Source organism: Neoarius graeffei, chromosome 16, assembly GCF_027579695.1.
Source record: "Neoarius graeffei isolate fNeoGra1 chromosome 16, fNeoGra1.pri, whole genome shotgun sequence".
NCBI classification, from domain to species: domain Eukaryota; kingdom Metazoa; phylum Chordata; class Actinopteri; order Siluriformes; family Ariidae; genus Neoarius; species Neoarius graeffei.
The window spans coordinates 3,903,332-3,916,719 of NC_083584.1; the positions used below are offsets into that span (position 1 = coordinate 3,903,332).

Sequence of the window (13,388 nt, forward strand, 5' to 3'; positions counted from 1 at the left end):
ATAATGGTATTAAATAAAAATTTCACACTGTATGGGGTATCTTTTGACCCTAAAAAAGCATAGAAAAATTGACTTTGTTTAACTCTGAATGCAAAATATTTTATAAGGAAAGAAAAGTAATTAATAGAATTGCATCAGAAAAAACTGAACTTTCATTTCTTAGAATTCAAACTCAGATTTCTCTGAAGTGACACTACTATAATTGGGGTGATGATTTTTAAATACGGTTTTCAGTACATTTTGGCTTGGATTCCATACTTTTGCAATATATCACTGAGCTGATAAGTGAAGGCACTCTTAATAATTTTATAATTTTAGCCTCTGTGCTGAAGAATTGCCCTTTTGTTTCATGTTTAGTTTGTTCCATTTCTCCCAAAACTGATTTTGATTAATGGATTATTTTATTTTTCTTCATGTCTGATGGCAGGGCCGGAGTGGGCCCTGTTTTCAGTCCGGGAGTTTAATTCACATTCAGGCCACTTTGAAATGGAGGAGGAATTTGAGTACATTAAAAAAGATAAAACAAATAACTGTTCTTTCACAATGCTTTTTATTTGGTTTAAAATTCAGGTAGTGACAATGTATGTTGTTCGTCGTTCTCTGCATTACATTAGGGTTAATAAAACTTCCATTACGCGGTAGTTTAATGACCACAAACATAATGCAGAGACCGACGAACGATTTCATCTAGTATGAGACGGGGCTCCACTTAAAATTGGATGGTGTGTGGCCATGTGTCTAATCCGCATATACATTTATCTGTGTCACCAACATGTCCCAAAGTTCCTTAGTGAAAATATTTGAAAACACATCCAAAGGACATGCATCTTCAGAAATCGGCATCTTCGGCCCGGGTGCGGGAATGAACTTTTACGTCGGGGGCGAAATCCAGCTGACTGCCACTCCAAATAGCAAAGCAGCGAGTATGGCTGATTGTTTCGCGTTATTTAAGAATTACACAACACATTTTTAGTCACATAGTCTTAAAATAACGAAAGCACCCATCTCGCGTGCATTTGAACCAATGCTTGTGCATTACATGCCGCATACGCCTCGAAAATAATGGCAAATCAACAATGCTGGGTACTCAGCAACCGGCAGATAAAGAGCGAGGGTGCATTAGGCAACTCAAAAATGGTTAAATGAAATGTAGGCTAAAGCAAGTGTTCGATTCTGCTTAGAATATTGGCATACGCATACACCTCTTCTAAGTTATATATTTAACAACAATTATTTAACATCAAATATGACTTCTAGGCCTATGTGTTCATAACCACAATGTGCGCACGCCTGTGGAAATGCACGGTGTGACAGCGAGATGAAATAGGCTGGATGAGGAAATAACGCGCAACAGCACATTTGGGACCTGTTCATCTAAAATTGTTAATAACTGGGATGTAAAGCAATGTCCGGTTCTTCTTAGAATTAAGACATACACCACATCTATACCGTGTAAATTGCGAGATTTCACATGACATCAAAAAGCTGAATTGACATCGCAAACTATCGACACATTATAGGCCTAGCATAGACTGATAAAATCGACAAACAGGGTTATCATACTCCATATCTTTCGTAACCTACCAGCTGGTCTTGAGAACATATCTGTCAATTTGGCACATTTTGCTGCCACCTCCTTCCTTTTTTTAAGCTTCGCCCTTTCGGTTCCCCCTGGCCTCTTTCTGCCCTCCATCACTGACGCGCGCTGTTTTGCGCCAATGTTGTTTAAGTTCCCCGCAATACAGAGGAGGAGTCTTGGACCAAACCAACTGCAATAGAGGGGAGGGGAGAATTTCCTTATTTGGTAGCGCCTATTTAATCTGCTGCGATGCTGTCGGCGTCTGGGCTGCCATGTGAAAATGCAGAGTGCAGTTGAATTGATGATTAATGCAAGAATAAGATCAGTGACCAAAATTAGTGAAAATTATTTTCCCCGTGCTCCAAGCAGGCCACCATTGATGGTTTGGGCTGGGGATGGTCCCGGCTAAATATAGGGCCACCCCGGCATTGTCTGATGGTAGTCCTGTTGTTTTTTTTCTTACAAATCATCAGTTTATAGCTCTTCATAGTACACAGTCTAACCTCAGTGTTTTGTGCTAGTTTGTGTTTTTGGTTATAGTTGCATTTCTTATCAAAACATTTTTCAATTTTGGACCCTTATTTATGATTTTGATTTGTAATACAAATTACAGCCACTTCTAAATGACACTGAATATTCAAAATAGTAAAACACTGCACACTATATAAATGTTGCGTGTGTGTGTGTGTGTTTGCGTTTGCAGTGAAACCCAGATAAAGAGATCAGACTCACCAGTAACCAGCTGTGTGTCCATGAAGAGCGATAACTCTATGATTGTACCACTAGAACTTAAAGAGAAGAGAGAATCATCACCTGTAGACAGGTAACAACTCCTTACAGTTAATTTGGTGCTAATTGAGAGTCTTCCAGCAACCAGCGTTTAAAGAGCAGAGAGATTCCTCATCCAGACATGGGTAACACACATTTGCATGTACAACCCCGATTCCAAAAAAGTTGTGACAAAGTACAAATTGTAAATAAAAACGGAATGCAATAATTTACAAATCTCAAAAACGGATATTGTATTCACAATAGAACATAGACAACATATCAAATGTCGAAAGTGAGACATTTTGAAATTTCATGCCAAATATTGGCTCATTTGAAATTTCATGACAGCAACACATCTCAAAAAAGTTGGGACAGGGGCAATAAGAGGCTGGAAAAGTTAAAGGTACAAAAAAGGAACAGCTGGAGGACCAAATTGCAACTCATTAGGTCAATTGGCAATAGGTCATTAACATGACTGGGTATAAAAAGAGCATCTTGGAGTGGCAGCGGCTCTCAGAAGTAAAGATGGGAAGAGGATCACCAATCCCCCTAATTCTGCGCCGACAAATAGTGGAGCAATATCAGAAAGGAGTTCGACAGTGTAAAATTGCAAAGAGTTTGAACATATCATCATCTACAGTCAGGGCCGTTGACAGCTTTGGCTGGGCCCGGGACAAAATAATCTGAGTGGGCCCCCCCCCAAATAATCTGAGTGGGCCCCCCCCCCCAAATAATCTGAGTGCCCCCCCCCACACACACACACACATACGCGCGCACGCACATCGCCACACAGCAACCAACCACACCCAACCCCTCTTTTCACAGTCTCCATTCACTCCAACCCTTAAATAACAGGTATTCCAAGCCCATTATAACAGTCAACCATTTTATTTCAACACTTCAACATATTTACAGTTTGAACATTTCCTTAGTCTGCAACTATTCAGGTGCGAAATGCAATGCGCCGGACTTTTGCTGTGGCAAAGTCGCCAATAAGGTCATTGAAGTCCAGCTTCTTTGCAAGTTCGCGCTCTATAGAGAGCATAGCCAGCCCATTGAGCCTCTCCTGTGACATGTTTGAGCGCAGGTAGCTGATAAACCAAAATGATTGTTTACGGGATGGAACTGGGCCTCAATGAGAACGGAGTTATGGCTTTCCCAAAATCTGAACATAGAAGCATCACCACTAGTGATGTGTACAGTGAGTTTTTCAGTGTATTTTTTTGTCTTGTTTTTCATAAACGTCCTTTCCGTACTCGATTTAGAATGTTACAAAAAAAATTGACACCCTCCCAACCACGTAACATTAACCTATCTGACCTGGGGGCTGACACGTTTATTACGGATAAACCAAAAGGATTACAACGTTCCCTGGATATAGAACTGGACCGAGAAGATTTCAAAATCTTAACGTGTAAGCAACAACAATAAAACAGAGGTTGTTTTATTCATTTAGGGCTTATTAGGCTACTTTCATTAACTGCGCTTTTCATACAGGCCTATCATTTTTCACTTGAGCAAGGGAATTGTTTGAAGAGTATCCAGTCTAAGCGAAAGTTTAATGTTTTGCAACAGACTAACCTCAAAACACCCCATTCGTTACATTAAACTCTATCTAGCTGGCAATTTCACATGCCGTCGTATCTACATGGGATGATTTCCAACAAAATAAGGTTTAATTAACAAGAGGCAGCGTTCCACGGGCTTTCAGCTAACCGGAGTCCAGCTCAGCGCAGCTCAGCAAGCGTGCCTAAAACATTTGGATATGATTGCGGGCCAATGTGCTATTCTTTGCTTCATTGAGATATATGCAACACAGTGTTATTAAACCGATATGTTTATGAAATAATTCAATGCCCTGTGCATTTCAGTGTTCACTCAGTGTACCCTGCTATCCCCTACTTTATAATTATGAATGGCGCGTCGCGCATGCTGGGGTTACATTACGGGGCTGGAAAAAAGTTATCTGTGTCTTACCTGGCTCAGCTGCCCCACTGCCTTCACCACCTGCTGCATCATCTGAATCTTTTCTAAAATATCTATGCAGTGAGCCCCTGAGGCTCTTGGCTTCTTCATCTCTTTTTCGATAACATAAGTGTATTAAAGGACCGGTGCGGTGCTCCACGCTTCACCTGCTATAAACTCTCACTCAGCTTCGAGCTGTCACAAGCCTATATTTAGACCATATACACTATTGTGGCACACTGCATGTCTATATCTGCATTAACACGCGCAATAAATAAATAAATCAGCTCGTCCATACTGCTGACTTGAAGATGACTCTTTTTCATCTGACTAAATCCAGGCTCGCAAGTATGTTTACATCGCCTGCACTTAACTTCCGCTACCTGGCCATCAGCGACTTGACGTCATATTGGTTGCCCATGTGCAATAAAACTTGACATGTTTTGGACCGTTAAGCACTTAAAGCTACTTATGATGGCTAATCAGGTAGCTGCACGTGTGTGTGTGTGTGTGTGTGTGTTATAATTTGGGCTTGTACTATCGATATCGATCATGTTTAAATGCTGTACTGGTCCCCTTTAACGTAGAAAGATTGTTTGATGGTAAATTGTGCTTTAAATGATTAAAATCCCAAATTAGTGTCGTCACATATGCTACTCCCTCTGCTGCTGCTGCCGAGTGTGTAAGAAGAGGTGGAGGTCATAATGAATATTGAACAGAAATATGGTGAAATATGATATGATACAAATTCATCTCGCCAGTATTTTGTGTCGGAATTCTGTGTAAGAAAAACTGTCTCATGTCCACTCTATAATGCTGTACAGTAAAGTCCAGATGAAGAGATCAGACTCACCAGAACCCAGCTGTGTCTCCATGAAGAGCGATGAGTCTATGGATTTTCCCTGGACCTTTAAAACTGGAAACCCGTCACCTGGACACAGGTAACATCCCATAATTCTCGGAGTTAAAGTCACTGCAGAGTGAAAGGCCGTGTTACACATTCCTTTATCCAGTTCAGATCATTAGCAGAATTTTGATATTTATCAGTTTGTTATACTTTAATTAGGCCATAATCCTGCTACAGTACTTTCAGTAAACATTTTAGAGTAATTAATATCAATAACTGTGCAGTTCAGTGTTTCACAGTGTCACGTACATCATCAGGAAGTAAATTCATCTGGATGTGGCAATAAAAGTCAGAGTAATGGTGAACAAAATCACTTAAACAATAAAGACTCATTCCACTGTTCACTGTTGGTCAAATTAAGTCAAAATAACAAATCATTCAAAAAGTGTAAATGGTTTATTTAATGGCGTGTCTATAATGCTGTACAGTGAAGTCCAGATGAAGAGATCAGACTCACCAGAACCCAGCTGTGTCTCCATGAAGAGCGATTGGTCTATGGGTATTCCCTGGGCCTTTAAAACTGGAAACCCGTCACCTGGGCACAGGTAACATCCCATAATTCTCGGAGTTAAAGTCACAGTAATGGATGTGCTCCACTGTCATTAGCAGCTGTTTTGATGTTTATTATAGTTCCTTGGTCTTTCGTGATGCTACAATGCTTTCAGTAAATGCTTTAGAGGAAATAGTGTAAACATTTATTCAGGTGAAAATGTCTTATGGCTAATGTTTTGAATGCTAAAGCCAGAAATGGTAATCTAAGCAAAAAGAACTGAACCAGCTGAAATTCTGATCTCTTATCTCCTTCATCTTTGGATCTCAAACCCAAATGTCTTCAGTGTAAAGCAAAAACAAAAGAGCTGGCCTTGCTGTTCCGGTACTTTTGGAGGGGCCTGTCGGAAGAAGGAGAAAAAAAAAAACTAGAAGTCTAAAATTAAAACAGGGACAGATTTTTCTCCAGGTCCACAATGCTGCTGTATTTAGTTCTGTGTTCTCTAAATAATTATTCACTTGCTCCATTTATTGCAGTAAAATTGGGACTAAATCTGAGACTCCAGTATTAAAGGGATTAAAGTTGTTGTCTTTAACAGCTACTATTTTTGTTCTCAGTGTTTTACAGAAGGCAGGAGACAGAAGAGAAAAGATCTTCATCACAGATACAGGGTAAGATCAAACCCAACAACATGACCGTGACACTGACGCTCTGGTATTCTAAACCTCTCTGCTGTTATTATCTACAGGATTAGATTATAGAAAACATCACTGAGCTCTATATAAAATCTGGAGAGCTCATAGGCTCGTCAGGGTGAAGCCAGCTGGCCGCCATCTTACCACTCCCATCACGGAGCGGAACTGTCATTTAGACGACTGGAAGCTCCACAAAATTGGACGAGTTATTTATGTAGTCGGTGAGAAAAATGAGAAGAAAAATGCCTACATGTGCAGCAGTGAACTGTACAAATCGTCAGGTCAAAGGTTGTGGACGGACATTTCACCTGCGAGTATTGATGGCTAGCGTGTGATCATTTTTACACGTGTGCACAGTGCCGTTTGCGTGGACCCCGTATAGGAAGAGAGGGGAAAAACTGTCTGATCGTCTTGTCTGTTTTTGTTGAAAATCTGACATTGATATCTGGGATGAACACTGTGACTGTGTCAGATTATCGATGCAAATGTTCCTGACTAGAACAAAGCCAATGTCTGTCTATAAAATATAAAAAAAAAAGGAAGAAGAAATGTATGAAGGAGAAAGCGACAGGAACTGAAATAATCTCCGTAAAAAGAATTATAGAGCGGCGGCTACAATTATCGACACCTTAACGATCTTTTGGTCGTTGCAAAAGTGGAAGAGACTTTCAATCTGTAAATTTTGCATGAATAATTACTCAAACTTCCACTGGGAAAAAACGAGTTGATTCCTGATTATTTAGCGTATCAGATCACGTGACTCCGTTCCACAATTATCGACACCTTTGTCCACAGTTATCGACACCGTTCCACAATTATTGACATTCAGATGGTTTTATTTTTAAAAAATCGTACATACTATTAAGTTAACAAGACAGCTTTAATTTAAAATTTGTTTTACGTAGACTTGTACTAAATATAAAATCTTTTATATAAATATATGGATGTTGGTGTTGACATAAATGAGGAGGTAATTCTAATGTTTGTAAACAAATCAACTGATGTTTAACCTGCGTCAGAAAATCTTTTTGTTCCACTTTCGAAGGATTTTCGTAAATCACATTTTGTTAGTCATTCGTTGTTGTTGTTTGTATTAATTTCTAGTTTTGTCGTTTACCAATAAATGCGTTGACAACAGGCAGTTGACATTGTAACCACATGAAAATCCAGGTCAAAGGTCGCATGTCATTCCTTGAACCAAAAAATAAAATGTCCACTGATATTGTAATATGTGGTCGATATTTACAACAAACTGAAAAAAATTCTGAATGGAATAGAAAAATCTGAATATTTCAAGCATGTAATTTTTTTTACGTTAGGAATTTAATTCAGGTCTAATTCTACTGATTTCAATCGGATTCCAAATACTCTATAAACATTCCATTCTGTTATAAATCAGAAAAAAAATTATTATAAATCACAGCACTTTTATTTTTTTAAAGCACTTCATCTACTTCAACAATGTTACACACAGAGATCGATCCATAACAGTCGTAAATGTCCCTTAATCCCACAGGGTGTCGATAATGGTGGACACCGGTGAAAGTGATCACTATTATCGACACCTCACGTGACTTCTCAAACGTGCGTTTAGATACAAAATGGCGGCTGTAAATGAAAGAGTAAGGCCGAATCCCATTTCACCCCTTGGACCAACCCCTTGGCCCTTCCCCTCCATTTTGCGCGTTCACGTGAAGGGGTAGGGGTATCCCAATCCCAGTTAACGCGGAGGGGTAGGGGAAGGGGTAGGGCTTCTGTACCCCTCCAAACGGAGATTTTCCTGGAGCTGACTCCGAACGAAGGGGTTTGAGTGATTTCCCACAATGCCATGCGGATTTCAGCGAGATTTCATGCGGATTTCAGAAAGATGGCGGTTCCCGCGGCGAAAGATTGTCATAAATGTATTTTCTCCATTATTTACGTGTTTTAAGTTGTTATCCAGAGGAAACACGCTGCTTGATTCGCTTTCGAGCTGAGAATGAGCAGCGATTTCTGAAATCCAAGCTGCTGCTAAAAAGCTTTGGGAGTGAGTATTGTTTTCGGTTGCTTGACTGCGTACGTTTTGTTCTGTTATTCTCGCTTTTATTGTTTACATGAGTGTTCTGACACCTCATTCTGTCGGATGTGGTGCACGAAGCGCCAAAGATATCCCATTCAGTGGTGTTAGTTAACAAATCACACCCTGCCAGCAGAGATTTCTGGTTCTGGCTCTGACTGTAGCGGCTGGTCGCAGCCAATGACACATTTGGTCGCGTTTTGCTAACGTAAACGCTGACGGAGGTACGTGATGATGTATGCGATCGTTGAAGGGCTATCCCAATACGTAGGGGTTGAATTTCAAGCCCTTGTAGCTCAGTTTCAAGGGGAAGGGCCAAGGGGAAGGGGTAGGGGTAGGGGGAGGGGTAGAAATTAGAATTGGGATTGGGCCTAAGAAATAAAGTAGGTTTTGACGATGAGATCATGAAATATCGGTGAATTTGATCAGTAAAAACATGTCCATGATCTTTGCACCATGCTTCCCTGCGATGATGACGTCCGGGTTTTCCTCAACTTGCTGATCGTGCTAAAAGAAATTCCGTCTCAGGTAACGAGCTGTGTCATCAGACGACAAGATCAAAGGGTGGGGGTGGGGTCTTCCGGTTTATTAATTAACCGATAATAACTGCTGTAACTGAAACTCAGCTTTGTACGATTGTTTGTTTGTTTGTTTGTTTGTTTGTTTTTAATTGATAAATCTGAAAAGGTGTCGATAATTATGGACTGTTGATAATTGTAGCTGCCGCTCTAGTAAAAAAAAGAGCCATGAAAAAAATGATCAGAGACTGAACTGGAAAAGGGGAGAAAAATACTAACAGTGAAGCAGAGCGCGATAAAGATGTGTCAGAAATGGGGGTCAAGTTGAGAAAATAAGAGGAGGTAATGAAAGGGGGCGGAGTCAGGAGGTACTTTTCTTGGGGCAAATTTGATGAGATACCACGGTTTAACACACCAGCCAGAGACACGCGATGGGAGTGGTAATATGGCGGCCAGACGCCTTCACTCGTCTCTACAGCGGGGAATAGGCTCTGAGCTCTCCAGGTTTTATATAGAGCTCAGTGGAAAAGATACAATCAAATCCGGTAAATCCACAGTGTTAGCATCCTAAAGAACGGTTATCTATGGGAACCAGTCAGAAAAAACTGTGATGTTAAACTGTAATAATTGGAGCCCAGATCTCACCGCGTCTTCTTATTTCACCCTGTCACACAGACACGCCCCAGAATCTCCTGCTGTAAATGAATTCCAGAAAAAGTTCAGATTAAATCTGATGAAGAAGTTTCAGTGTTTAAATGGAGTGATGATAAAGCCGGGAACGCGAGCGCTCCTGAATGAGATCTACACCGAGCTCTACATCACAGAGGGAGACAGTGGAGACGTCAATAAAGAACATGAGGTGAGACGGATTGAGGCAGCGTCCAGGAGAAAAACAACAGAGGAAACACCAATCAAATGCAGCGACATCTTTAAGCCCTTATCTGAAGAAGACGAACCCATCAGAACTGTAGTGACAAAGGGCGTGGCTGGTATCGGAAAAACAGTCTCTGTGCAGAAGTTCATTGTGGACTGGGCTGAAGGGAAAGCAAATCAGGACGTCCCCCTCATATTTCCACTTCCTTTCAGAGAGCTGAATCTGATGAAGGACCAAAACCTGAGTCTGATGGAGCTCCTTCATGTCTGCTTTAAGGAAACCAGAGAAACAGAAATGTCCAGGTTGGAAAAGGTTCTGTTCATTTTTGATGGATTGGACGAGTGTCGTTTCCCTCTGGATTTCCGGAACACAGTGAGAGTGTGTGATGTAACTGAATCAGCATCGGTGCGTGTGCTGCTGATAAACCTGATCAAAGGGAATCTGCTTCCCTCTGCTCTCGTCTGGATCACCTCCCGACCAGCAGCAGCTGATCAAATCCCCTCTGAGTACGTCCATCGAGTCACAGAGGTACGAGGGTTCAATGACCCCCAGAAGGAGGAGTACTTCAGGAAGAGGGTCAGTGATCAGAGTCTGGCCGAGAACATCATCACACACCTGAAGTCATTAAGAAGCCTGTACATCATGTGTCACATCCCAGTCTTCTGCTGGATTTCAGCCGCTGTCCTCGAGAGAATGTTGGGTGAAGCAGAGAGTGGAGAGATCCCCAAGACTCTGACTCAAATGTACACACACTTCCTCATCATTCAGACAAACGTCATCAGAGAAAAATACTCAAAGAAGCAGGAGAGTGATGAAGAAATGCTGCTCAAACTGGGACAACTGGCTTTTGAGCAGCTGAAGAAAGGCAACCTGATCTTCTATGAGGAAGACCTGCGAGGGTGTGGCATTGATGTGACAGAAGCAGCAGTGTACTCAGGTGTGTGTACGCAGATCTTCAGAGAGGAGCCTGGGCTTCACCAGAGTAAAGTGTACTGCTTTGTTCATCTGAGCATTCAGGAGCATCTCGCAGCTCTGTATGTGCATCTGACCTTCATGAAGGAAAAGAGAAAGGTTCTTGATCAGAGTCGGTCCTTTAAGACAATTTCAGATGTACACAGGAGGGCTGTAGATCAGGCGTTAAAATCTGAGACTGGACATCTGGATCTGTTCCTCCGCTTTCTTCTGGGTCTCTCACTGGAGTCCAATCAGAAACTCTTAGATGCCTTAGTAACACAGACAGGAAGTAACTCCCAGAGCAAAGAGGAAACAGTTCAGTACATTAAGAAGAAGATCAGTAGAGATGATCTTCCTGCAGAAAAATCCATCAATCTGTTCCACTGTCTGAATGAACTGGGTGATGATTCTCTCGTGGAGGAAATCCAACGCTACCTGAAATCTGGGAAACGAAGTGAACTCTCTCCTTCACAGTGGTCTGCTCTGGTGTTTGTGTTACTGACTTCAGCACAGGAGCTGGAGGAGTTTGATCTGAGTAAATATACCAGTACAGAGGAGATACCAGATCGGGTTCTTGTGAAGGTGATGCCTGTGATTGCAGCATCCAGGAAAGCCGTGTAAGTAAAGCTGAATAGAACTGTTCTACTGTTCCACTGTTAGAAAGAGAGAAACTGAAAGCACTTTGACAGAAACGCACTTTGGGATGTTTTGAGTTTCAGGTGATCCAGAGTGTGTTAATACAAATAGATCAGTAGATAAATGAGGGGAAAACAGCTGCATGTAGAATTGAATAAAACTGAAGTTCAGCTATTAAAGAAGTAGAAACCAGTTGATGTCATTTCAGGAGAAAAATGTTTACGTTTCACATTCTGCCATTTTGTCCCAAGAAGTGTGGAAGCTGTGAGCTGAAGATGGAAGTGACAGCCAGCTAACGAGACTCACAAACACCACATTTCCAAAACTGAACAAATAATCAAACAGAACTTTATACTAACAGTTTATTTACAATATTTACAAATTACACCGCTATTGCAGGCTCCGATGTCCCGTAAACATTGAGGGTTTTTTCTGTGTAAAACCTTCACTGAGTGCAGTGTGAGGGTTTTTTGTTCACATCCCTCCACATTAAATTTGTGTTGTAGCTGAAATGTAATTACACAGACGCTGGGCCTGTAGAGCCATGTGGAGTTTGCAGTAATACAAAATTATAATTCCACAAAACTTTACTGTTATTAATGACCTGATAAATAGAGGATATTACACGGTGGCACGAAGATCTGAAATTTATCTTCGAGTGGTGAATGTACGTATCACGAGTGAGCGAAGTGAGCGTGTAATGTTCTTTATATTATATGGACACAAGTTAATCAAAAGAGTTTTAATTTTGAACCGGTTCGCCATTTTGACAACGCGCGTCTAATCAGCGGGGAAACGCTGGGAGTGACGTCATCGGGGTGAAATATCGGGAAATATGACGCAGACACGAGTGTTTTACTGGGAAATCCACCGCTCGTGTTTTTCATCCGAGCTCCATCCGGGACATGGAGAACCAAAACCGAGACGTAAATCTCTATCTGTCACTCGTGAGGAAATCAGTGAGTTGTTTTGATAAATTTGGGGACTTTTTGTTTGTGAACGTGTCGATATAATAAAAAGAAAATCACACGTTGGATTGAAGATCTGAAGTTTATCTTCTCGTGTTGAAAAATATTTGACTTGTTCACTTCGCTCACTCGTGATCTATACATTCACCGCTCGAAGATAAACTTCATGTCTTTGTGCCACCGTGTAATATCCTCTGTATGTGTCCCTCAGCTCCAGGATGGGTTTCATATGAAAAATACGAGTGGCGTGTTTCCCAGTAAAACACTCGTGTCTGTCTAATAAAAGGTTTTATTCAGGTGGTGAAAACAGCCTTTCACAGAGCGCTTATTAGAAGCACTATTCTTATTTATTTTTAAAACGTCACAAGGTCTATCAAAAAAAGTTTGTTTCCGGTCGCCCGTCCAACCCTGAACATTTCTGAAGTGTTGGAAAAATACAAGCAGTCTTTTTTTTTTTAAGTATCAAGCATTTCAAACGATGGAAAACGTTTACCGCTGCTCAGAAACAATCGCACCTACGGGCGCAGCCATATTTGATGTACCACGTGACGACAGCGATAACACGCGGGAATTCAACGTGATTCTCGCGGGAAACCAATTGGCGACAAAATGGTGACAAACGTAACGCAAACACATGCGATATTTAACGTTCACTTCACATGCATGAAAACCAGTCACAGCCAATATAAACCTATCCCATACTCATCCCTCCACACACAATCCCAGTCAGAATCACACATCAGCATTCGTGTCCGCCTGCAATTATAGCGCCACTGAAAAAGGTGCTCAGGTCAGTGCGGACATCCCACTTGAAGATCTGCTGGAAAGGTTTGAACATTGATTCAGTAAAACTGTCGTGTAAGTGGCGGTAGACGGATGCCATCGCTGGAAGAGTGTGTTTATTCTAAAAACAATAAGCAGGTATACAATTCCAAAAGATTGGGAAGAATCAAAATCGGAAGACGAGCAAAGGTC

General features: G+C 41.3%; 1 protein-coding gene across 29 annotated transcripts in view; it reads left to right on the top strand.

Moving 5' to 3' along the window:
• Positions 1-13,388, top strand: part of LOC132900331 (NACHT, LRR and PYD domains-containing protein 12-like) — a 664,923-nt gene that overhangs the window by 216,229 nt on the left and 435,306 nt on the right. For 13 of the 29 annotated variants that reach the window (XM_060942337.1, XM_060942343.1, XM_060942342.1 and 10 more), the window contains 4 exons: positions 5,140-5,256; positions 5,651-5,767; positions 6,330-6,383; positions 9,657-11,426. The exons of 8 other annotated variants lie outside the window; for them this stretch is intronic. In XM_060942337.1, coding sequence (XP_060798320.1) covers positions 5,140-5,256; positions 5,651-5,767; positions 6,330-6,383; positions 9,657-11,426 — 2,058 coding nt within the window. Of the gene's footprint in view, positions 1-2,282; positions 2,403-5,139; positions 5,257-5,650; positions 5,768-6,329; positions 6,384-9,656; positions 11,427-13,388 lie in introns of all 29 variants that reach the window. 8 more of the 29 variants (XM_060942344.1, XM_060942355.1, XM_060942348.1 and 5 more) reach the window with 2 other exon arrangements.